Source organism: Phoca vitulina, unplaced genomic scaffold (genome assembly GCF_004348235.1).
Source record: "Phoca vitulina isolate PV1807 unplaced genomic scaffold, GSC_HSeal_1.0 scaffold27, whole genome shotgun sequence".
Classification (NCBI taxonomy): Eukaryota; Metazoa; Chordata; class Mammalia; order Carnivora; family Phocidae; genus Phoca; species Phoca vitulina.
In genome coordinates, this window is record NW_022589730.1 from 13,058,412 (window position 1) to 13,083,357 (window position 24,946).

Consider the following 24,946-nt stretch of genomic DNA (forward strand, 5'->3'; position numbering starts at 1 on the left):
TTTCTTCTCTCTCCCTTCCTTTCTTTCTTTCTTTCTTTCTTTCTTTCTTTCTTTCTTTCTTTCTTTCTTTCTTTCTTTCTTCTCTCTCTTTCTTTCTTTCTTTCTTTGATAATCTCCTCCCCATCAAGCCACCATTTTGCTCTCTGTACCTATGAGTTTCACTTTTTTTTTCTTAACGATCCCACATATAAGTAAGATTATGCAATATTTGTATTTCTGTGAAATCTTTCTATAGTCACTTAGCATAATGCCCCCAGGTTCATTCATGTTATCACAAATGGCAGGATTTCCTTGTTTTTAAAGGCCGACTAATATGTCATTGTGTATATTTTTACCACATTGTCTTTACTCATTCATCCAGTGATGGACATTTAGATGGTTCTAAAACCTGTAGGTAAAGTTCTAACAGGGACTGCAGTTGGGCTGGGAGGATACGGAGCTGCAGGTGTTGATGGGATTAGGTGAAAGTCTGGATGAAATGTGGGACGTTTAAACAGACTCTATGAGAAGTGCTTGCGTCTCCTTTATGTGAATGTCCTATGGGGATGGATTTTGTGTCTGAGTTTCCTCTACCTAGTCTTGTAAAACAGAAGGCAGGCAAATCTGTCCTTCAGGCAAGATTGACTGACCCTCCTAAGTGGGAACCAGTAACATTGCCCAAGCCCGCATAGGTTGTTTATTTTAAACAGTATGGGATACCTGGTAGATAAAACATGTTGTAAGACCAGGGTCTGGTTGGTTTATTTGGATTTTGGGGGATGCATATTCCACACCTGGAAATATTACTACTAACACCACTAGAAAGAAGTCCTAGGATCCTTACTCAGACTGGGGCTTATGGCAAAAGGCTGTGAGCACCACCTGTCAATGACTGCTGAGATTTTAAACAGAGGATTTCCATTTCAGAGGCAATTACTAGCTTGCCACTGGACATTAATTGAAACTGCCCGATGACTGAAGGACATAAAATAATCTGGAAACCTGAAATACACATAATGTCTCAGGTGATGTCAAAGAAACACTCTCATGGAAAAAGCAATGTCTAGAAGAGTTCCATGATAAAATGGAACTGGTTTTGCAGGAACATGGTACCAGGGGACAAGGGAGGTGCACGCATGTTCACAAGCAGGTAGAATTTTTTCCCCTAGGGCTGACTTTGGAACCACCAGAGAAATTGCTGGACCTGTAGCCACTTGGGCAGTGCCCTAGGAAGAGCTCTCTATGAACCAAAAAAGAGCTGCTTGGTCTACAGATGTCAGTTTCAAGATGATTAGATTGCATGGTGTTTGGAGTCTGCCACTCTGATAGAAGAAGACAAAAACAAATCAGTTCAGTGCGCTGAATTACATGGTGTGATCCTTATGTTTGGGTTTTGAACCAGTTCATGGGCAATGGCTAATGTCCTAGCCATGTGGTTAAGTAGAAGAGCAATGGAAAACTTGCCTCTATTAAAGGGATGCTGTAAGGGGCACTGCCCTATGGAAATCACTATGGGCATTCAAGGGGTACACTGAAGTAGGGCATGTCACTGTTCATTAGAAGAACCTCCTTTTAGGATTGGGAGGTGATTGGAACCAGCAGGTGGATATCCTGTTGTACATATTTGAGGTGGCCACCTGAGTCCATGACATGAATGGATATGGGGGGCGGGGTGCAGCAATGCAGAGATGGGATGAATCTAGACATTGTCCTCTTGTACCCTCTGGAGCACAAAGTGCCAATAAGAACCTTTTTATGGACCACCAAAAATGACAGAGGCTGCAGATGGCTGTGGGGCAGATTCCCTGGGAGAAAGGCCCAACACAGAGCTGGTGCTTGGACAGATGCTGGTAGTCCTGGAAGGTTACAAATGGGTTTTGACAGGAAGAGACACACTCTGGACTGGGTTTTGCATGCCTAGAGGTAGGTGCAAATGTTCAAAATACTATAAAAGGACTGGACTAGAAGATATTGCACTAATTTGGACCACTAATTCCATTTCTTCAGACCAAGGAACACACTTTACAGCCCACAGTGTCCAACAATGGGCAAAGAGATATCACATCAGATGGATGAATCATGTTTCATATCATCTTGAGTAAAGGTCTAACAGAGAATTGGAACAGGCAATTGAAACATTTGTTGTCTGAAATGGGGGAGGGAGGGGTGACTGGCTGGCGCAGTTGGTAAAGCATCTGAGTCTTGGTTTCAGCTCAGGTCCTGATCTCAGGATCATGAGGTTGAGCCCCTCCGCAGGCTCCAGACTCAGAGCAAATCTTCGTGTAAGTTTCTCTCTTCCTATGCCCCTCTCCCCATCCCTGCTCTGTCTCTCTCTCTGGAATGAATAAATAAATGTTTTAAAAAATAAAATAAAATAAAATGGGGAGAGAGAGATAAAGGCATGAAGGGCTGACTTCTATGTCTTCATGAGTGTGTTGCTCACTCCGACAGATTTCTCTTTCTGGGGAATCTGGAGAGGGGTGAGGAGAATGCTGGTATGACTATGCAGTTCTTCCCATGGAGAGAAGATGGGATGACCATACCTTTGGCTTTTTTTCTCCACATTGCCTCAACTCTTTTATTTTTCTCCCTGATGCAGTGAGTCCAAGGACCGGGGCTTCAAATGCAGGTGCTAGAATCAAGGATGATCCCCAAGCAAGAAACTGTAACTATATTTTTAAACCTTAATACTAGAATTCCAAGACATCGATGTGGGGGCGGTTATGCTTTCACTCCATCTGATGAAATTGGGATTGATAGCGAATGCAGTTGTGTTGCCTGGCGGTTGAGAAAGCCCACAGGTTGTGTACTTGTGTCACCTTACCCTATATGAATGGGAATGGACCAAGGGGGAGGCTTTTGCTCAACTAGTAGCAGTGCTAGGAATCTGGAACAGCATAGAACTAGGCTGAACCTAGCGTTCCTTCCAACGGGAGAAAGTCTGAGTAAAAATAAGTCACAAACAGAGAGAAGGAGAAATAGTAGCTGAGGGTAAAAGAACAAATAAATGGGCTATGCAACAAGTAAAATCCAGTGTTACATTAACACCCTGAAGGAGGTTCAGAGCAAGAGATGATATTGTCTCCTATGAGAGCTCAGGTATACCAGATGTCTTAGGGGATGGAGAGCACTCCTGTTTCTAGAAACTGATAGAGTTGAATGGAAACCTGCAAACCTGAGTGGGCTCGCTTTGGGAGACATGTGATGTGATGATGAGCTGGACCAGTTGTTGATGACTGAGTGACATTCCAGTGATATGCCACTATCTTTTGACTCTTACTTTTCAGGTTATATCTACTGCCCATCTGGTGGGATGTGGTATAACATTGGCTTATCAGTAAGATTGTACTACTGATATTGTTGGTCAAATCTATTGGGAAATTGAGTTAAGAGCCTCCTACTCTACCCTGCCTCCTCCAAATGTTAGGACATATATTTGTTTTGCTGTAGGAGAGCTTTGGATAAAGGCCAGGGAATGGCCTGTGTAGTCAGGAATGTGGGCTTGCCTCAAGAGAAGGTCTAGCCTTTGTCTTTGGCTTCTTGGAGGTAATCTGTGCCATACCTGATAGAAGTGCCTTTGTTTAGATGAGGGCAGGCCAATCTGGACTTTGAGGTGGGGCTGATCATGCCAGAAAGACCAACCATGTGATTTAGGTGGAAAGTTGTATCATGCATCATCGGTTGACCTGAAGACTGAGTTCAGCCATATGTGCAGTCAATCATGCCTACATAATGGAAGCTCCAATGTACAATCTGGACACCAAATGAGCTTCCCTGGTTTGCAATACTCCGTGCTACTATCACACACCCATGCTGGGAGGGTCACATGTCCTGACTCCATGGGAGGCAGCAACCGGAGCTTTGCATGTGGAGGCCTCCATACTTTGCCCTCTGTACTTCTTCCCTTAGCTGACTTTGTCGTGAACCACAACCATGAGAGTAACAGCTCTCTGTGGGCTCTGTGGGGCCTTCCAGAGAATTATCAAAAGTGAAGGTGGTTTGGGAACCCCCAAATTTGTTTTTAATTTTTAATTTTTTTTCATTTTGGGGGCAACCCCCAAATTTGTAATTGGTGTCAGAAGTCTTGGGGACTGTGCCCTCAAACCTTGTCATTTGCCTAACTCTGGGCAATAAATTAAGAAAGAAGAAAAAAATAGATCAATTCCTTTGCCCCTGAGTTCTTTCATATTTCTAAAAACAACAACAGAAAGGAAAAGCAAGTAAGCAAGCAAATCTATGTACCTTATGGAAATCAAAACCACAAGGAAACGTCACACCCCCTAGAAAGGCTATAATTAAAAAGACAGATGATAACAAGTGTTGGTGGGGATTTGGAGAAACAGGAACCCTTATACATTGTGGGTGGGTTTGGAAAATGATGTGGCTGCTTTGGGAAACGTCTGGCAGCTCTGGTTAAACATAGAGTTACCGTAGATCCAGCCATTCTGCTCCTAAAATGAAAGCATATGTCCACACAAAATCTTGTACATGAATGTTCACAGCAGAATTCCTAATAGCCCCCAAGTGGAAACAGCCTATATGTCCATCAGTTGGTGAACTGGTACATGAAATGTGGTATATTCATACAAGGGAATACAAGTTGGTGATACAAAGAATGAAGTACTGTTGTATTGTACAACATGGGTGAACCTCGAAAACAATATGAAATAAGCCTGACAGAAAGGGCTGCATGTTGCAGAATTCCATTTATATGAAATATCCGGCTTAGGCAAATCTACAGAGACAGAAAGATGGGTGATAGCCTAGGACTGGGCGGGGGGGGAGGGGGGGCGGTGTTGGGAGGAATCGGGGAGTGGCTGCTGATGGGTGCGAGATATCTTAGGGGTGTGTGTGTAACTAAATGTCCTAAAATTGATCGCGGTGGTGGTCGGAGTCTGTGACTATGCTAAAAACCGTTTATTATGCGCCTTAAATCGGTGAATTGTATGGGATGTGAATTAGAGCTCAACAAAGCTGTTTTTGTTTTGTTTTGCTTTGAACGCAGCCTTGGGAAAGGAGATGAACTCTTAAGCTCAAGGAAATTCGATCAGAGTGGCTTTTTAAACTCCACGGCAAGGCTTTCCCGGGGCTGTGAAACGCGACAGTGGGCTGCGACCAAGTTCTGAGGACGCCGAGAAGGCCCGACATGGAGCCGGGACGTCGGCTTGATCTCAGGGCTCGCACAGTGCGACAGGGGCTGCCGAGCCCCACGCCGCGGCTCCGAGCGCCCGGGATCGCGTCCCCCGGCTCCGGCGGCCGCCCGGCGCGAGGGCGGAACCCGGGCCCGAGCGGCTCCCAGCCCCAGACGCAGCTCCGGGAGGCCTGCAAACCGGCCTCCGCGGTCCTAAGAAGCACCCCGACCCCACCCCGGAGCGTCCCCCCGGCCCTTCGGGAGGGCGCTCGGGGGCACCCCGTCCCCCGGGAGGTCGCGTGTCGCGTCCCAGAGCTCGGGCACGGGCCCCCAGGCCCCCAGCCCCCCGGCCCCCCGGTGCCCGCCTCCGGGAAGCGCCGCCCCGCCGCGGTCGCGCCCTCGGCCGGCTCCGCCTCTTCCCCTCCGGCCGCCGCCCCGCCCCGCGCCGGCCGCGAACCCAAACAGCGGCTCCTGCTGCGCGCGGCCGCGCGTGATCGCCGCGCCGCCGAGCCCCGCGCGCCCGCCCGCCCGGCCCGGCCCGGCCCCGCCGAGCGATGCTGCTGCTGGCGGCCGCCTTCCTCGTTGCGTTCGTGCTGCTGCTCTACATGGTGTCACCGCTCATCAGCCCCAAGCCCCTCGCCCTGCCCGGGGCGCATGTGGTGGTGAGTGGCCTCCTGTTGCTGCGCCGCCGCCGCCGCCGCCGCCGCCCGGCCCGCTCGGCCGCCCCGAGCCCGCCCCCTGGCGCGCCGGCCCGCGACCGAGGCCCAGCCGCCGGCGTCCCTTTCTCCGCCGAGGGCCACCTGCCGCCGCGCGGCCCGGCCCCGTCCCTGCGGGGGGCCGCGGGGACCCGCCCTCCGCCGCAGCTGGCCCTCGCCGGGGCCGGAGAGCGGGGTCCCGGGGCGCCCGGTGGCTCGGGAGCCGCTCGTTAATCCCCGGGGCATCCGTGGGATGTGGATATTTTTGCGCTCGGTTTTCCGATGAGTCAACTGAGGAGCGGAGAGGCTGAGAAAGTTTGCCAAGGACACCGCGGTCGGTGGCCGCGCAGGGCGAGGCGCGCGGTCCCGGCCGGGTCGCGGGGAGGCGGGCGGCAGAGAAGGGGTCCCAGCCGCCGGGACCCCCCGAGGCAGCTGGGACCGGGACGACGGCCTGTGCGAGTGACAGAAAGAGCAGTTGCCAGAGGAATCCAGGAAGTGACTCACCTGGGGCGGGGGGCGGGGAGGGCGGGGAACCGCCCCGAACGCAGGGGGCTGGCGGTCCTGGGCTGAGCGGTGTCGGGACGCTTCTGTCGGGTCTACACTGCTGGTCTGTCGGAGCTCAGCCCGGGGTCGGCCGACTGCTGTTTCAGGGCCGAGCTCTGCCAGCATTTCAGGGGCAGATGGACGAGCTCACCGACCTGCTAGCGTATGAGGGATGAAGGAGGCGCGGATGGTTGGGTTCGTTTCTTACCGGAAGCTAGTGTCCCCTCTCTGCAGGTGGCAGCACCCTCCTTCCACTGAGAGAGAATGCCTCCTCACCTGCGCCCAGCACAGCCGCTCGCTGTGGCTTTCTCCTCGGTTTTCTTATTTGGATCTCACAACCCCGAGGCACCCGAGGTGGGAGGTTGTTGAATAAGGAGAGTTGGTTCCTAAGCGGGCAGCACAAATCCTGCCGGAGGTGCCATATGCGTGTCTCGGCTGAGGTGGAGCCTCCCCACCGAGCTGTCTGGGCTGGGCTGGTCGGTTATTTTTGTGGGCTTTAAATCTGGACAAGCATTTGTGAATGAGAAAATGTATTTTTCTTTACCTTGCCCTCTGTAAAAATATTAGTATGTCTCCAACTCCTGCTGTTCCTGATGTGCAAGGTAGATGAGGTTAGTGTAAATTCATTTCGGAAGGGAGCGAGAGAAGCCAAACTTTACAGTGAGGCCAAATTCTGAAAGTGTCACCTCTCCAAGAGAACTTCTGCCTCAGAAGCATGGCTTTAAAAGTTGGAATCTTGCAGAAGTTACGTTTGCAGAGCCTAACTTGGAAGGAAACATAAAGCCAAAAGCAGGAATGAGCATTTCGATTGGGTATTTATAAGGGAGTTTCGCTTAACCTTGACTCCAGTCGTTCCAGCTTCATTGTGCCGCAGGCCACCAGTAAGATAATCAGTCTGTTGGGGTAAACTAAGAAAATTTCTTATTTTCACCATCCCATTTTAATACGCCACTATAAATAATGTGAGGATGACATGAATAATTCACATGATGTCACCATCTGTCTTCTTTTTTAATGTCACAAGATGAGGGAAAGCACCATTCTTTTTCTTGAGATTTGTTAGGACCGGACCAGGTGGTGTTAGAGGGAGCTAACATTTAGAATGTCTGCTTATGTGAAAGCATGAACAGACTTAGGTCACAATTATTTATTGTTTTCTATTTAGAACAGTTCGCATACACTACTGTTATCTCCCTAATGACAGTGATAAAGCAGCACAAGTATTACAGGATCTGTACTTAGGTTTAAAACCTGTTTAATCGACTTGGGGAGAACTGGAAAATTCAGGTCCTTCCTTTTTGGAGATGGCTGGGAGCAGTTCTTGCCACAAACCACCCTGTCTCTTGCCCTCAATAAGAGGGGTATGATGTGGGCGCCTGGGTGGCTCAGTTGGTTAAGCGACTGCCTTCGGCTCAGGTCATGATCCTGGAGTCCCCGGATCGAGTCCCGCATGGGGCTCCCTGCTAGGCAGGGAGTCTGCTTCTCCTTCTGACCCTCCCCCCTCTCATGTGCTCTCTCTCTCTCATAAATAAATAAAATCTTTAAAAAAAAAAAAGAGGTGTATGATGTGATGAAAGAGATAGTAACATTTAAATAATATTTTGCATTGAATTGTTAAGACGCAGTGATAAGGAAAGGAAATTAGGCTGTTATCTTTAGTGTCCCACATCTGGGCCCAGTTTACCAATTGTCAGGCAGCTGCATTCATATTTCCCACTTTCTCAGCCATCTCTTCCGTGTTGTTCTACCATTCAGAATAACACAGCCTGGACTTGGCTGATGAATATTCTTAGATACCTTCTAAGCATCAGCTTCGTTAGAAGGTTAGTTTCTCACGAGCTAGGACCGAAAGATTGAAGTCTTACCCTTGCTCTTATGGAATAAACTTAGAAGTGATCAGGTTGAACGGTCTTTTGGCTGTGTGCTAGCTTACCTATCACAGTCTAGAAAAAGGACAGCAATCACAGCAATAGCACTTTAGAGCATGTACGTTTAATCAGTAACCTCGTAACTTCAACTTCCATTGATTTATCGAATAACAAATAGGGAGACTTTACTTCCAATTTTTTTCGGCATTGTATTTTTCGGAGAAATGGAACCATGCACCATTTCTGCAAATTAATGTAGGCTGAGTACTTATTTAGCAACTGCTTATGCCAGGTTCTGTGCTCAGAGTGGGGGAGATAAATTGGACTTGGTGCTCATCCTCAAGGAGCTTGCAGTCTGGTCAGGGAGCTAAGACGTGTACACAGAGTGGAAAGTGATAGGCAAAGGACAGGACTGAGTGACAGAGTCAGGAAAGCTTCCTGGAGGAGGGGACTTTGGATCTGGCCTCTGCAGGCTAGGTAGGATTTGGATAGGTAGGTATGCAGGGGATGTTGGGTGGAGGGACATCGAGGCAGTAGCAACACCATCATACGATGGCCAGGGGCCTGTTAATTACTATGGAATTGGAATGGCTGGTGAGAATTAAAAAGCCAAGGCCACCCGTGAAATATCTCAGCAGCGAAGAGCTCCTCAGAGGCATCTGTTAGCTGGGGCAGCAGGTAGATTTTTACAGTAACCTTCTGGAGATAATTGGTTAATTATCTGCCAAGGAAGTCTCTTCAATGGTGAGGACTTGGGGCTAAAGAAAACTAGGGGAGCCTAAGCATCCATGGAGATTGGTACATTGTATAGGAGTGGCTTTATGATAATTTTAAGATCATTGAGATGGGGTCAAGGATGTTCACTACAGCATGATTTATATCTAACAGTAAAATATTTGAAATAATCCTAATGTCTGTTACAGGGAAATTGTGAACTAAGTTTTAATACAGCTCCTTAATGTAATATAGTGAAGCCTTTTAGTTTTTTGACATATTTTGATATGTATTTTTTATCCTATTTTTTTAAAGATTTTATTTATTTATTTGTCAGAGAACACACAAGCAGGGGGAGCAGCAGGCAGAGGGAGAAGCAAGCTCCCCACTGAGCAAGGAGCCCAATGTGGGACTTGATCCCAGGGCCCTGGGATCATCACCTGAGCTGAAGGCAGACACCCAACCAACTGAGCCACCCAGGCATCCAGATATATATTTTTTTAAAGTAGGATATGATACCGTGTAAGGTCAGATGCCTCTCTGATATTTCCCCACTTCCTTCACCTGACAACCCCGGGCCCCCACTCTCTTGCCCCATATTATATAATTTGCATAGGAAAAATGCCTGGAAAGATAATATTGCCTTACGAAGGTAAGTATCTATTGAGTCCTTCCTATATACAGGCACTGTGCTGAGTGCTAGGAATGTAGTGGGAGCAGAAATGGAGTTGGTATTTTTATGGCATGTGTGAGGCAGCGATAGGAGAGATGGTCATGAATCAAATAATCACACAAATAAATGCATGGCTGTTTGAATATGTGAGTGCCATAAAGTAAAGGAAAAAGGATGCGGTGCTGAAAAGTGGGTTGAGGTTAGGGAAGGGGCAGTCAGTGGAGGTTTTCCTGAGGAAGTGATGTTTGAGCTGAGATTTATTTATTTTTTTAAGATTTAGTTATTTGGGGGGCGGGGACGGGCAGAGGGAGAGAATCTCAAGCAGACTCCCCGCTGAGCACGGAGCCCGGCAAAGCAGGGCTGGATCCCACAACCCATGAGATCATGACCTGAGCTGAAACCAAGAGTTGGATGCTTAACTGACCTAGCCACCCAGGTGCCCCTGAGCTGAGATTTAATGGGTGAATGGGTGCCAGCTGGATGAAAAGAGGGGAGAAGAGCATTTCTGGCAGGGAAATAGAATGTGCAAAGGCCCTGTGGTTGGAGGGAGCGTGGAACTCAAAGACAGCCGGTAGGGCTGAGCTAGATTGTGAGGGGCAGAATAGTACAAGAAGGAAAACTTTGCCTTTTAATATTTCCATGTGATCATGTATTTCTTTTATAATAAGTGGTCATGGAAAATATTAGATCTGTGCAGGTAGCTCTTCTTCGCATCTCTTGTGGAGAGAGTCATATAAGAAATATGCAGTAAGGAAATAAGATTCATTTGAATTTGGAACCAGAGGTAGACTAATGTATTATTTATTAGCTCAATTTATAGGGCACTTTCCTTCCAGTGAATGCAGAAAAATATAGGTGTGCAGTTTATAGTTCAGTACCGAAAACAATCGGCAGCAGGACCCGCTGACAGTAACATCTCTCATGTCTGCACTTCCTTCGTTAAGTCTGGGACGAAGAAACTACAATAGCTAAAAATCTGGTTCTTGTAGATTGGGTTTTAGAGCTCATCATAGTTGTGTGAAATAAACTTCCCGCAGCAGGGCAATTTCAAGAGCTAAGAAGATTTTATTATTTTTGCTTTTAGGTTACGGGAGGCTCCAGTGGCATTGGAAAGTGTATTGCTATCGAGTGCTATAAACAAGGAGCGTTTATAACTCTGGTGGCACGAAATGAGGTAAGTCTTCTGGGCGTGTTGGTACTCCCTTACTCGGCTTTGGATTAGCCAGAGAGGCGGTGTGCGTGTCCTGGGATTCCGGAACCTGTGCGAGAAATGGCTCGTATCTCTGGTTCCAGGTGTGATTTTTGGACCACTGGTTATTTCTCAGATTCGGGGCAAAGACTTCTTGGTTGAAGTCAGGCCAGTTCCACAAATATTTATTTAGTTTCGACAGCTGTTAGGCAACCTCAGAGGCGCTGCGGGTGGCGATGGGAGAGGCCGCAGGGAGCCAGGGAGGGCGTCCACCTGCCCGCAGGAGAAGGCAGAGCCGATGGCCCAGCTGATAGCCGAGTCCTGAAGGGCGTGCAGGTGTCTCTGTAATTTGCTTATTACCGAGATGATGTACATCTCTAATGAAACCCAGACTCCACAGGGGAGTCTTGCTCCTCCCCAGCACTGCAGCAAAACTGTTTTTCCGTGTCAAGTCAACACAGGGTCTGTTTTTCTTTTCTTTTCGTGCCCCCCACCCCCCGCGGGGTCTGTTATTCTTGACAAAGTTGTTTCCACAGCCAAAGCAATGACACTGGATTCACACGAACAGTTGTGGAGGCCTCTGGCTCCAGGGAGGTGGGGTGGGGGGGAGGCCACCATGCCTGTGTTATGGGCCACCTGCCGCTGTTCCGTGCCTGGCGTCATGCTTGGCTCCCAGCGGGTGCTCAAAACAGGGTTGCAGAATGAAGACATGAGGGGAGGGTTGATGGAGGGATGGGGACACCAGCGTGGCATCATTGCTTGGGGACTTTGGATTCACATATGCCAAAGGAGGGCAACAGTGGGGTGACCAACCACTCAGGTGGGGGTGCACAGCTGCCATGGAGGGCCTCGGGGGGAAATGTTTAAATATTGGCACACAATTAGGCTTTTTTTTTTTTTTTTAATTTTTTTTTTTTTTAAAGATTTTATTTATTTATTTGAGAGAGAGAATGAGATAGAGAGAGAGCATGAGAGGGGGGAGGGTCAGAGGGAGAAGCAGACTCCCTGCTGAGCAGGGAGCCCCATGCGGGACTCGATCCTGGGACTCCAGGATCATGACCTGAGCCGAAGGCAGTCGCTTAACCAACTGAGCCACCCAGGCGCCCTAAATATTGGCACACAATTAGGCTTTGATGTTCATGATTTCTTCTTAAAATCAAGAAAGGCAGAATTGGTACCTCCTCTCATTTGTGTCCTGACATCTCTAATAATGAATTCGCTTTGGCATCAAAGCCACTTGATGGGAAGGAAAACGTCACTTTATTTTGTTTGATTAAAGATTTTATTCATTTATTTTTGTGAGGGAGAGAGCACAAGTGGGGCAGAGGGGCGGAGGGAGAAGTAGACTCCCTGCCGAGCAGGGAGCCCGATCCGGGACTCGATCCCAGGACCCTGGGATCATGACCTGAGCCGAAGGCAGACGTTTAAGTGACTGAGCCACCCAGGCATCCAGAAAACATAACTTTAATAAAATGGCATTATGTGAAATTTAAACAGTGCTGATATTTGAAAGAAGATAGGTGAAAAGGAACCAGGGGTGGCCCCATGTTTCAGGTGCTCAGAAGCTCTTTCTGTGGGTCCTTGCATTGCTAGACGTGAATGAGCAGATGAGCCTTCTGGCTTCCAGAAATTCTTTATTTTCTAATATAATTGTTTATTCCAATTTTGACAAGGCAAGTTGTGTGTGTCTATTAATAGAATATTATTTTATTATAGACACATCCACGTTCGGAACACCCACGTGTCTTTCCGAAAGATTCCCCTCCTTTTTTGTTCTTCTCTAGCTATCCTGATGTTTTTAAATTACAACTTTTAGAACAAATTAAGAACTGTAAACTGATATATCTCTCTTGTTGAAAAATGAGTCAAGCAAACAAAATTGAGACCTTGGAAGAATCTCTCAGTTACAGGGTGGCTTTGCTTGTCTTAAGATTATTCTCGAAAGTAGCCAGGATTAGGTTTTCTCAATCTATCTAAAAGGTGATTTTTACTATATTTGCTTTTATGGGAGAGGAGGAAAATATTGGACAGTCTCTTACGAAAGCACTCTTGACGTGGAATCACACGAACCCTGAAGTTTGGGAAGCATTGCACGACCATGTGGTGGTTCTTGTTTTATGTCACAACTACATAATGTCAGATCAAAACATTTATTAGCAGTGAGATGGTGCCCATCAGCAATTAGTACTGTTAATTGGGATTTTGCAGTTCATTTATTTTTCTGTTATCTTTCAGAAAACGCTTGCTATCACTTAATCATAGCCGAGCATAACTTCACAGCTTCTTTCTTTCATAGACTGTGGCCCACAGCGATGCAATAAAGGTGCTGTCGTGCGTGTTTTCTAGACTTTAATAAATACTTACACAAATAATTGCTTTCTTGCCCCATTTAAACAAACAAGCAGACAAATAGACAATCACCAGAACTAATTGTGCTCTGTTGCTTTCAGGACAAGCTGCTGCAGGCAAAGAAAGAAATTGAAAAGCACTCTATTAATGATAAACAGGTATGATCAGTCTTCGTGATACATTTTCTGTACTAATCAGCACAGCTGTGTAAAGGAAAGTGTTATTTCAACTGTGAATAGTTCACATAAAGCCTGTAGGATTTTCCTAATTAAAATACATATTAGACTGTTTTTTTAAAAAGGCAAAATCATTTAAATTGTCTGTGAGTTCAGGTTATTACCAAAAATGTACAGACTTTGACTTCCACGTACCAATGATCAAATAATGTTTTTCTAGAAGATGATTTTATTTCAGTTATTTATTTAAGGTAACTTCATACAAACACTTAAGGGGAAAGGGGTACTAAATTTTTTGGGGGGGTTATGGCATTTTTGGGTGAATAAAACGTTGTGTGTATACATATATGTATCTTTCAGTATAAAACATAATAACAAGTTACTATGACACTCATCACCAAGCTTAAGAAATGAGATTTACTAGGGCCCCTGAAACCCCCCTGGGAGCCCATATCAGCTGCCCATATCCTCCGGTCTCATTCCTAGAGGCAGCCCGCAACCTGATTTTCATGTTGATTCGTCCTTTGCTTTTCTTTATAATTTGACTAGATGGTGCACGTGACCCTAAATAATATACTGTTTATTTCTGCGTCTCTTTGAACTTTATGGCATCATTATTTTTTTTGTCAGCCTTCTCGAGGCATTCTTCACATACCATTCAGCTCACCGATTTAAAGTGTACAGCTCAGTGACGTTTGGCTTAGCCACAGAGTTGCTCAACCAGCACCAGAATCGGTTTTAGAACCTTTCTGTCATCCTGTAAAGAAAGTCTGGACCTTGTCACTCCCCACTTCCTCCCAACCCCCACAGCCCCAGGCAATCACTAATCTACTTTCTGTCTGTGTAGATTTGTAGGACATCATTCTTTAGGTATTTTTGTGCAACTTGATCTCTTCACTGGATACTGCTTTTGAGATTCCTCTGTGTTGCTGCCTAAAGTCATAGTTCATTCATTTTTTTACTGCTGGATAGCGTTTTCCTGGATATATATAGAAGACCTCTTGTTCATCAGTTCTACTGTTGGTGGATATTTCGTTTCCAGTTTTTTGGTTAGTTTTATTTCTTGCTGTTACTGAAGGTTTTCTCCATGTCTCTGCACACACGTGCGAGAGTGGACGGTGCCTGGAAATGGAAGTGTGGAGAAATAGTTACAGCACACATGCATCTTCAGCTTCACTGGAACGGGTACATGCCCACCAATAGTGCTCGGGGCCTCTTGTTGCCTCACATCCTTGCCAACACTTGGTATTGGCAGGCTTTCTAATTTTTGCTTTTCGGATGGGTTTGAAATGATATTTCACTGTAGGTTTTTTTTTTGAATTTTTTAATTATTTTTTTAAAAAGATTTTATTTATTTATTTGAGAGAGAGAGTGCCCGAGCACAGGGGGAGGAGTGGTGGGGGAGGGAGAGGGAAAGAATCTCAAGAGACTCCATGCCAAGTGAGCGTGGAGCCCGGTGCAGGGCTCGATCCCACCACCCCGAGATCATGACCCAAGCCGAAAGCAAGAGTCAGACGCCTAACTGACTGAGCCACCCAGATTCCCCTCACTGTAGTTTTAATTGCCTCTTTTTCCCCTCCAAAATATGTTAGAGAGCTTTCCATGTCATGAAAAATAAATCGGCCTGATTTTTTGTAACAGAGTCTCAGGTACCCACAGTGCACGCAGTCATTTCCCCGTGCGTGGGCTGTCGGCAGGTCTTCTGCTTTGGCGCTCTGTGCGCAGGTAGAGGTCCTCATCCACATCTCCTTGTGTACACATGTGAGATTTTCTCCAGTACCTTGGCTTCTGTGCCCCCTTCTCTGAAGCCTGTGAACATTGGAAAGCTGCCAGCTTGGCAAATCTCCCCATTTTTTTTTTTTTCGTATTCGTGTAAGTTCTGATAGAGAAAGAAGTATCCTGTAAAACCACGGAGTTCATGTGCTCCTGGCTGAAGGCCAGGCCTGCTGTCAGCACCATCTCGGTGCCCTGGACTTCTTCACCATGACTTCTGCGCCCACCTCTGCTGTCCGAAGGCTGTAGGTCATGCGGCGAGTTCCTGCCATCTGCATCGGGGAAGGGAAGATAGGCAGGGCTGGCCTGGGCCAGAGGGAGCTCACTCCTTCTACCAGCACAGAAGGGGTTTGCTGCACAGCTTAGCACAAGCAGTCCCCTGTGGACACTTTTCCTGGTGATTTGTGAACCCTTTTTTTTAAAATTTTACTTGTCTGTGGGATAGCTTTTATTTATAGTAAATGATCTAATACTGTATAAAAAGACTCATATAAAAATCCCGATCACAGGAATAAAACCCAAGGGCCGCTCCTCTGGAATATTCCAGGTTATTACATTTGTGAAGGGGGCATTTCCTTTTCTTAGGAATTTAGATCATTCGGATAGGGTTCCTTCCTGCCTCAAATAAGACTTCCTGCCTGCCGCATCAGATTCTAAGGCAATCACCTCTCACGTCGTGGCTTTCTTCCCCACATCGTATCTTCTCAGAGCTGGAAGGGACCTTTGTCGTCACTCGCTTCTGACACCCTTCCTGGAGCAGGTTCTGCCCAGCTATGAATGAAGGGGCAGCGTTGGAAGCCTGGCCTGCCAAGCCTGCGCCCGCTTCTTCCACCGCACTGCACCCCCTTCGACTTGCAGCCGCACGCGGGCACGTGTGTGGATGTGGACGTGCCCTCCTGTGCACACTCATTCTGTCTGCCCCTAGCTTGGCAGCCATTCTCCACCCAGAAGAACTCATGGAAAGACGGAGAAGTCGTGAAATGCCTTTCTGCTTCTCTCCGCGACCCCTCCCCGCCCTTGGCACACAGAACATTCTAATGTCAGAGGTTAAGCTCTAGATTTGAAAACATGATCCAAAAAGGGAAATTAAAACAATAGCTCATTGTTAGTCCCCGTTAGTATTCTGAACTGCTATTTTATAAATTTCTATCAAAGTAAGCACGGAAATATGTGCTTTTTTCCCCCCCTCCTTCCTTCTTCCCTTACTTCCCTTCTTCCTTTCCAAAGACTGAATGGAATTGTTATCCGTGGCCAGCACGGGCTGGGCTCTTCCTGCCATCTCTGTGCTCTGAACCCCTGAGCGTGGCCAGGTTTGGGCCGGCTGGGCTCTGCGGCTTGCTTTGCTGACCCCTGTGAGTGGCCGGTCAGTCCAGAGTCGGGGACCTCAAGCTCCCACAGGCCCCGATCGACCCTTGGCCTTGAAAGACCACCAGGCTCAGGCTCTGAGCCGGGACTCAAGCTAAGGTGGCTTTTGTGAGTAGGTATTGTTTGCTTATCTCTTTATCACCTGACGCTCTGGAGTCCCAGTAGGGCCCTCAGAGCCCTGGGATTGCTCCAAGGGGAGTATTTTTTTAAGCTTATTTATTAGATTTATTGTTTTTATTTTTAACGACCTAAGATGTTAACAACTTAAGATACAATTTATGTACACTTTATTTATTCTTTATGTAATTTATGCATTCTTTTTAACGCCCAGAGCTATAATTGATGTCCGGTAAACCACATCCATGTAAAGAGTACAGTTTGATGGCTTTTGACAGATATGTGCACGTGTAAAAGCAGCACTGAGATCCAGACACAGAGCATGGCCCTGCTCCTAGAGTTCCACGTGCCTCCTTGCGGTCCAGGCCTCCCCCCACATCTGGCCGCACGTGATCTCAGACCTGCTCTCGGTCACTGTGGATCAGAGGCATTCCAAGAGGAGCTTTTTACATTTCTTTTCCTTTCTGTTTCCAGCTTTACTGAGATATAACTGACAAAAATTGTATGTGTTTAAGGGGCACAGTGTGATGATTTGATCCACATTTCCGTTGTGAAACGCTCGCCACCTCAAGTTGATTAATACGCCCATCACCTCACACAGTTATTTTGTGTGTGTGTGTTGAGAACAGTTAAGATCTACTCCCTTCGTGGATTTCAAGTATGCAATATAGTATTCCTGTTGGTAGTCACCATGCTGTACACGAGACCCCCAGAACTTTTTTTATTTTATGCCTGAAAATGTGTACTTTGACCAACATTTCTTAAGACATGCTTTTGCGTTTGCGCAAGAGAGTTTTCTGTGAAAACTGCCAAGAAAATTAGGCCCTGCAGTTGCGCTCTCAGCAGATTTCCAACAATGCAATCTGTGCCTACAAAAGCAGACTTCCTAGCTTTTGGCAAGAATCGTCTTTACATTAAAAAAATTCTTTAAAAAATACTTCTAGACACCTGCGTGGCTTTGATCATTTTTTTTTTTTTCTCTCTTCCTAACAGGTGGTGCTTTGTATATCAGTTGACGTATCTCAAGACTACAGCCAAGTAGAGAATGTCATAAAACAAGTAAGAGGTTGGGCTAACTGGAATTAATTCACTTGCCTTTCAGTTGGTTCTTCCCATTTTGGTGTGTGCCTTGGAACTGATAAATCATCGCTGTAGCCTTAATAGTTGTATAGACTTTATTTATTGGCATTGATTTGCCACAAAATTGATTCTTCTCTTCTTTTTCTTAACGCCTGCTCTGATAAATTTTTCCAGGCACAGGAGAAACTGGGCCCAGTAGACATGCTTGTGAACTGTGCAGGAATGTCACTTTCGGGAAAATTTGAAGATCTTGAAGTTAGTACTTTTGAAGTAAGTAGCCATTTGCTTTTTTGCTCATTGGGCAACTCATACACTACAAGTAGAACAGAGCCACAGGGGAAGGCTTTGCAAACGAAACAGATAAAACACATTCAGATTTATAGAAGCTTTATAAGGCTAGGGGAAGGTTGGATGAGGTTTTGGTTCCAGCACCATGACCATCCAACCTTAAGAGCTTAGACGAGTCTCTGGACCTTGGTTTCCCTAGCTGTAAAATGGGACATGCATCATGGTGACGATTCACCAAGGTCCTCTCTTCAAGAGAGCTCTCTGTAAGCCAAGAGATGCTGGATTTTCATCTCGATTGTCAGGGCTTTTAACAGTGGTAAACCAGAAAAGCTCAAGAGCAGACTCTTTGGAGTTCTGAAATCAAGACAAAAAGATAACGCATCCTATTTTGGTTTACATTTTTAAACAGGTTTGCCAGGGAGCGTCTCTTAGTAATTTCTGTCAGCTCTAAATAAATGGACATCAGATTTGCAATCCTTCTGAAGTACAAAACGGTTTTTTAGTTGACATGGTATCAACTCTCTTTTCCTTCATGCTCCGTTAGCCTTCGCTGTAATAGTGGATTTTGCATGCTTTACTCCGCGAAGGTCGATTACATCCCCCTTTCGTGGAGGAGGGTGCTAGGGGAGTAATGAAGACACCCTGCTTCTGGCGGGCTGGGAGGGCGCTGTAAGCTCTGTGATTTAAAGTCCAGTCGGGAGCGTCCAAATGCAGCTGTAAGCAGAGGGGCGCCTTCTCTGGGACTCGAGTGTTTTAAGGCTCCTTTATCAACTCGGCATAAAAGGCGGTTGTCTTGGCCTGCACGCCTTGACCGTAAGTTATCAGAGGGAGATGTTGAAGATGATTTCAACAGCTGGGTTAAGAATCAGTTGGGGAAAATAGTTGTATCAGCCTAGGCGTGACCCAGTGAGGTGAGACTTCGGAGGTGGCCCGCGGAGTCAGGTGTGCGTGTGTGTGGAAAGGTGTGAGCATGAGGGAGTGTGTGTGTGCATGAGTGTGTGCTTGTGTGTGTGTGCACGTGAGAGAGAGAGAGAGAGAGAGAGAGGCTAACAGAGGGGGACTCCGCAGACTCACCCTGACTGAATGTGCAGGGCAGACTCAAGGAACGGACCAGGAGGCCTGTATGGGGCAGGGGGGGTGGAGGATTAGGAAGACTGGGGGGTAAGGGGTCAGCTTCTGGAGCGATGTGGAGCGGAGCAGGGGCCAGAAGTCCTGGGGCCTCGAAGGCCACCATGGGGAATTTGGCTTAGTCCAAATCCTCTGAAGGGGCTTCAGCTCAGTCAGGCGGCAGTGTGACCCGCGTTTCGGGGTTCACAGGGTCTTCCTGCCTGCTGTGTCAGGGAGCTGTGTGGGAGGTGTCAGCGGGAGTCGGGCAGGAGGTGGCGATGCGGGGCAGTCGTGGGTAAACTCGGAGTGAGGGGCCGGAGGACGGAGACGGGCACAGCACTGAGCAGCTTGAGTGGCTGTTAGCGGCCGCTGGAAGCGGTCCCGCCCCAGCGAGAACCAGACTTCTCAAAAGAAAGGACTGGTAACCCGAAGCCTGTTGTCCCTGTCCCAGGGACAGGGCCTCTTCCCGGCTGCCCTGCACGCAGGTAGCGGGCCACCCTTCCCAGGAGGGACGCGTCCCCCTCCGGCCAGTACTTGCCCCTCTGCCCTCCCCCTCCTCTGTCTTGGTCCCCTGCGGTGTTCTGGTCAAGGCCTGGGTTGTGCTCATCGGCCGGAAGTCCTGCTGGAACCCACACTGCTGGGTTTGATGCGTTTCCTGAAGAGAAGAGTTCATTTCCATGTAACGTGAATTCTCTCTCATTTTTTTATTTGATTGTTTTGTTTTGTTTTGATTGTTTGTTTGTCTCCTTTGAACTTGACTGAGGCTCACAGAGTTCACATCACAGGGGTCCCTGGACAGGATGGTTGAGTGTGTGGTTACAGCTCATGGCTGGAGGACCTCCGCACGTGCCACGTGACTCCCCGGGGAGAGGCCTCTTGGAAACTCGCGCCTGGTTCCTCTGGGCTCTGCCCCAGGTGCCTTTTGCCCTTGCTGATTGTGCTTCGTGCCCTCTCACTGCCATAAGTCTGAGTCACGGGTACGACAAGGTGCAGAGTCCATGAGGCCGTCCCAGGAATTACTGCAACTGGACGTGGTCTTCGGGAATGCCAGTGCACCTCTCTTAATTTTCCTGTATAATCGTTTTTCTTTTGGATTCTTGGAGCTGTATCCTGCTTTATCTACCTGTAGTTGTTAGTGATAATTATTTTCACTTTTTGATTGGGATGACCTTGACTCTGTAGATCCAGAGAGCTGACACCTTAACAATATCGAGTCTTTTAACCTTTGAATGTGGGATATATCTCCATTTATTTAAATTTTCTTTTGTTTCTCTCAGCAGTGTTTTGTAGTTTTCAGTGTATGGGTCTTGCACCTCATTTTTCTGTATTTCCTATTTTTTGATGCTGGTATAAATGGTATTTTTTATGTCAGTTTCTGAGTGTTCATTGCTAATGTAGAGAAATTCAGTTGATTTTTGTGTGTTGATCTTGCCGTCTTGCTAAAGTCCATTATTAATTCTGGTGCTCACTGGATTTTCTACATTCAAGATCATGTCATCTGCAACAGTTTTACTTTTTTCCGTTCCCATCTGGGTACCCTTATTGTACTGGCGAGAACATCTAGTACAGAATGGAAGTGGTGAGAGCAGACATGCTTGTGGTGTTCCTGATCTTGGGAGAAAACATTTTTTTTTTTTTTTTTTTTACCATTAAGTATGATGTTTGCTGTAGTTCTGTTCTCTTTTGTTGTGTTTGGGTGGGTGCCCTTTATCAAGTTGAGAAACTTCTATTCCTAGTTTGCTGAGAGATTTTTTGTTTGTTTTTGGTTTTTTTGAGAGAGAGCATGCACAGGTTGGGGGCAGGGAGGGGCAGAGAGAGAGGGAGAGGGAGAGAATCTTAAGCATGCTCCACGCCCAGTGTGGAGCCCAACAGGAGGCTGGATCCCACGACCCTGAGATCATGACCTGAGCCAAAATCAAGAGTTGGACACTCAACCGACTAAGCCACCCAGGTGCCCCGCTGAGAGTTTTTATAAGGAATGGAGGTTGAATTTTGTCAGGTGCTTTTTCTGCATCTATTGGGATGATCACAGAGTTCTTTTTTAGTTGATATGGTGAGTTACACTAATTAATTTCCAGTGTTAAACCAGCCTTGCATTCCTGGGCTAGACCCCACTTGGCTATTAATCCTTTCTGTGTTCTTAAGGGACATTAGTTGGAGTTTTCTTTTCTTGTAATGTTATTTTCTGATTTTTGTGTAAAGGTAATGCTAGCCTTTTAGCATAAGTAGGGGAGTATTCCCTCCTCTTCACTTTTGTGGAAGGATTTGTGTAGAATTGATACTATCCTTCCTTAAATGTTGGCCAGAATTTACCAGTGAAGGCTGAGCTTATCTTTGTGGGAAGGTTTCTAACTTTAATTCAATGTCTTTAGTAGATGTGGGGCTACATTTGTATCTTTTTTTTTTAAGATTTTATTTATTTATTTGAGAGAGAGAGAGAGAGGTAGAGAGAGAGAGAACTAGGTGGGGGAAGGGGCAGAGGGAGAGAATATCCAAGCAGACTCCCGCTGAGCGCAGAGCCCAGTGCAGGACTTGATCTCACGATCCATGAGATCAGGACCTGAGCCGAAACCAAGAGTCAGACACTTAACAGACTGAGCCACCCAGGCGCCCCTACATTTGTATCTTCTTATCTATTTCTTTTTTGAGTGATCTTTGGTAGCTTGTGTCTTTCAAGGAATTTGTCCATTTCATCTAAGTCATTGAATTGATTGGCATGGAGTTATTCATCGTATGCTCTTCATCACCCCTTTAATATCTATAGAATTTGTAGTCATAGCACCTCTCTCATTCTTGATATTGATAGTTTGTGTCCTTTATCTTTCCTGACCAGTGGGACTAGAGATTTATCACTTTTATGGATCTTCTCAGTAACCAGCTTTCGGTTTTATTAATTTTCTGTTGTTTTTCTGTTTTCTATTTCATTTATTTCCTCTCTTATTTTTATTATTTCCTTTTTTCTGCATACTTGTTTTAATTTGCTCTTCTTTTTATAGTTTTCTCGGTGGAAGCTGAGGTCATCGATGTGAGAGTCTTCCTCTTCAAATGCAGGTGGTTGTGCCATGAGTTTCCAGCTAAATGATGCTGAAGCAGCAGCCTACACATTCTGATATGTTGTGTTTTCACTTCAATTCAGTTACAAATATTTTATAATTTCTCTTTTCATTTCTGCTTTGACCCTTGGATTATCTAAAAGTGTGTTACTTAGTTTCTGAATATTTGAGAGATTTTCCAGAAATAATTTCCGTATCGATTTCTGATTTAATTCCATTGTGGCCAGCAGACATACTTTGTATGACTTGAATCCTTTAAAATTTGTTGAGGCTTGCTTTTGGCCCAACATACAGCCTCTCCTGTGGCCGTTCCATGTGTGCGGGAATGAACATGCATTCTGCTGTTTTGGGTAGAGTGTTCTGTCAGTGTCGATTAGGCCCAGTTGGCTGAGATGTTGTTCAAGCCTTCTGTGTCCTGACTGATTTTGTGTGCCCTTGTTCAGTGACTGAAAGAGGGGTATTGAAATCTCGAATTATAATTGTGGATCTGTCTGACTAGGTTTTAAACAGACTTTCAGGAGCGTCTGGGTGGCTCAGTTAGTTAAGCATCCAACTCTTGATGTCAGCTCAGGTCGTAATCTCAAGATTCTGAGATCGAGCCCGCATTGGGCTCTGCGCTGGCTTCCCTCTGCCTCTGCCCCTCCCCTGCTCCACTCATGCACCCCCGCATGCTCTCTCTAAAAAGGAAATAATATAAATAAATAAATAAATGGACAGACTTTTAGCTGATACACCTCTCTTTTAGGCCCATGCCTAGCCTCCTGTCCCCAGAGGTGCTTTTGGTGCTGTTCGAGCCTTTGGGGGTTCTCTGGTGCAGTCCTGCTTTTCAGTTTTTCTGCTCCTTGCTTAGCATTCAGCTTTCTGCTAAGTTCGTTATCGGTCACCATTCTGTTTTTCAGCTTCTAGAATGTTCTTGCTATTATTTTCTTTCCTATTGTCTATGTTCCTGTAGGCTGTTGGCCTTTAAAAAAAATATTATCTTGGGCGCCTGGATGGCTCAGTTGGTTAAGCAACTGCCTTCGGCTCAGGTCATGATCCTGGAGTCCCGGGATCGAGTCCCGCATCGGGCTCCCTGCTTGGCAGGGAGTCTGCTTCTCCTTCTGACCCTCCTCCCTCTCATGCTCTCTGTCTCTCATTCTCTCTCTCTCAAATAAATAAATAAAAAAAATCTTTAAAAAAATAAAAAAAATATTATCTTTTTACTGAGATTTTAGTGGGATCTCTGAAGGGAGCTGAGGTTAACACTTGGGTTCAGTGTGCTGTCTTTTTTCAGTACTTTTTTAGAGCATTTTTGTTATCAAAGTAATGTAGTGATATTAAAAGACATTTTGGGAAAAGTGGGAATCCCAGCATCCTAACACAATCACTTACAAATTTATTTATTTTTTTATTTGGGGGGGGGAAGAGCGTGGGGGGAGGGGGGAGGGAGATAGAAAGGGAGAGAGAATCTCCAGCAGACTCCCTGCTGAGCGTGGAGCCTGTCATGGGCCTCGATCTCATGACCCATGAGATCACGACCTGAGCCAAAATCAAGAGTCAGACTCTCAACCGACTGCACCACCCAGGCGCCCCACTATCACTTACAGTTTTCTATAGTTCGTTTAGCGCCTGTGCACGTGTACTTTTATTTGCTATTTGAATTAGTTACAGTCACAGTGTAAATATAGTATTGTATGTCCTATGTTTTTTTAAACTTGCAGAACAACTATTTCCTCCATCCTCCTGGTGTTTCTGGTCACCATCTCTAAAAGCTACGTAACATTCTGTAGAGTTAACATTCCATGGTTGACTCAAAGTTCCTCAATGAAGTGTTTGGTTTCACATGCTGATAGATCTAGTATTTTTCCAAGACTTTTAATATAGAGTCATTTTGATGCAAGTACTTTTAGATTTCCAAGTTAAAATATAAGGTTTTTAAGAGTTCCCAGGATGAAGGGGAAGTAGACTCTCGGTACCTATGTAAGCTCTTACCCGTCATAATCTAAGAGCCAGCGTTGGTCAGGCACTTCCTGCGGGTCAGAGGTGCTGCCTCTTGCCCTGTGTTTCCTCTTTCAGTTCTTCCAACAGCCCTCTGAGCTGGTACCAGCATGAGCCCTGGGTTCAGCTGCAGAAATAAGTAGAGTGTCTGACTTTCTTCATCATCAAATAGGTAGTAAATGGTCAAGCCAAGGCTTCAACCCACAGTCCATGCTGTTAACCACTGTCCTAGTCTCTTTATGATCTTTCTGTAGCTTAGAACTAGTAGGGTTAGAAATATCTGGGGGCTTTTTCCTAAAACTGTCTTTCTGGAAGTATTACCTGCAAGACGCAGTGTACTTTTGGTAAGGAGAAAACTAATCCTGGCCAGTTTTCAGCAAAGACATCACTGCGGTCATGGTGAGAATACAAGACTAGATTGAAAGAGGCTTCAGATGGTAGATCGTGAGCATCATGGCTCATTTACAGGCTCATCTCATCATTCATGCCTTCAGCACATCCATTGGGCTCCCAGTCACTTGGGCTCCACTGAAGAACTCAAATCTGGAGAGCAGACAGATTTATAATTCTGCGAAGCGCAGCCTCGAGGCTTTGACCTTGCTCACCTCTTGCATGGCTCTTTGTTCCCTGCAGAGACTAATGAGCGTCAACTACCTAGGCAGCGTGTACCCCAGCCGAGCAGTAATCACCACCATGAAGGAGCGCCGGGTGGGCAGGATCGTCTTTGTCTCCTCCCAGGCAGGACAGTTGGGATTATTCGGTTTTACGGCCTACTCTTCATCCAAGTTTGCCATCAGGGGATTGGCTGAAGCCTTGCAGATGGAGGTAAATGCTGTGTTCAATTTTTATATTTCTATCTTCTAACTCAG

At 46.3% G+C, this 24,946-nt stretch overlaps 1 protein-coding gene across 1 annotated transcript in view; it reads left to right on the forward strand.

Annotated features, from left to right (window-relative positions):
* Nucleotides 1-5,621: 5,621 nt before the first annotated feature.
* The window catches only part of KDSR (3-ketodihydrosphingosine reductase), a 39,616-nt gene continuing 20,291 nt past the window's right edge, over nucleotides 5,622-24,946 (forward strand). Inside the window, exons 1-6 of the mRNA XM_032422746.1 lie at nucleotides 5,622-5,772; nucleotides 10,688-10,777; nucleotides 13,243-13,299; nucleotides 17,566-17,631; nucleotides 17,827-17,922; nucleotides 24,711-24,902. Coding sequence (XP_032278637.1) covers nucleotides 5,665-5,772; nucleotides 10,688-10,777; nucleotides 13,243-13,299; nucleotides 17,566-17,631; nucleotides 17,827-17,922; nucleotides 24,711-24,902 — 609 coding nt within the window. The 5' untranslated portion in view covers nucleotides 5,622-5,664. The remainder of the gene's footprint in view (nucleotides 5,773-10,687; nucleotides 10,778-13,242; nucleotides 13,300-17,565; nucleotides 17,632-17,826; nucleotides 17,923-24,710; nucleotides 24,903-24,946) is intronic.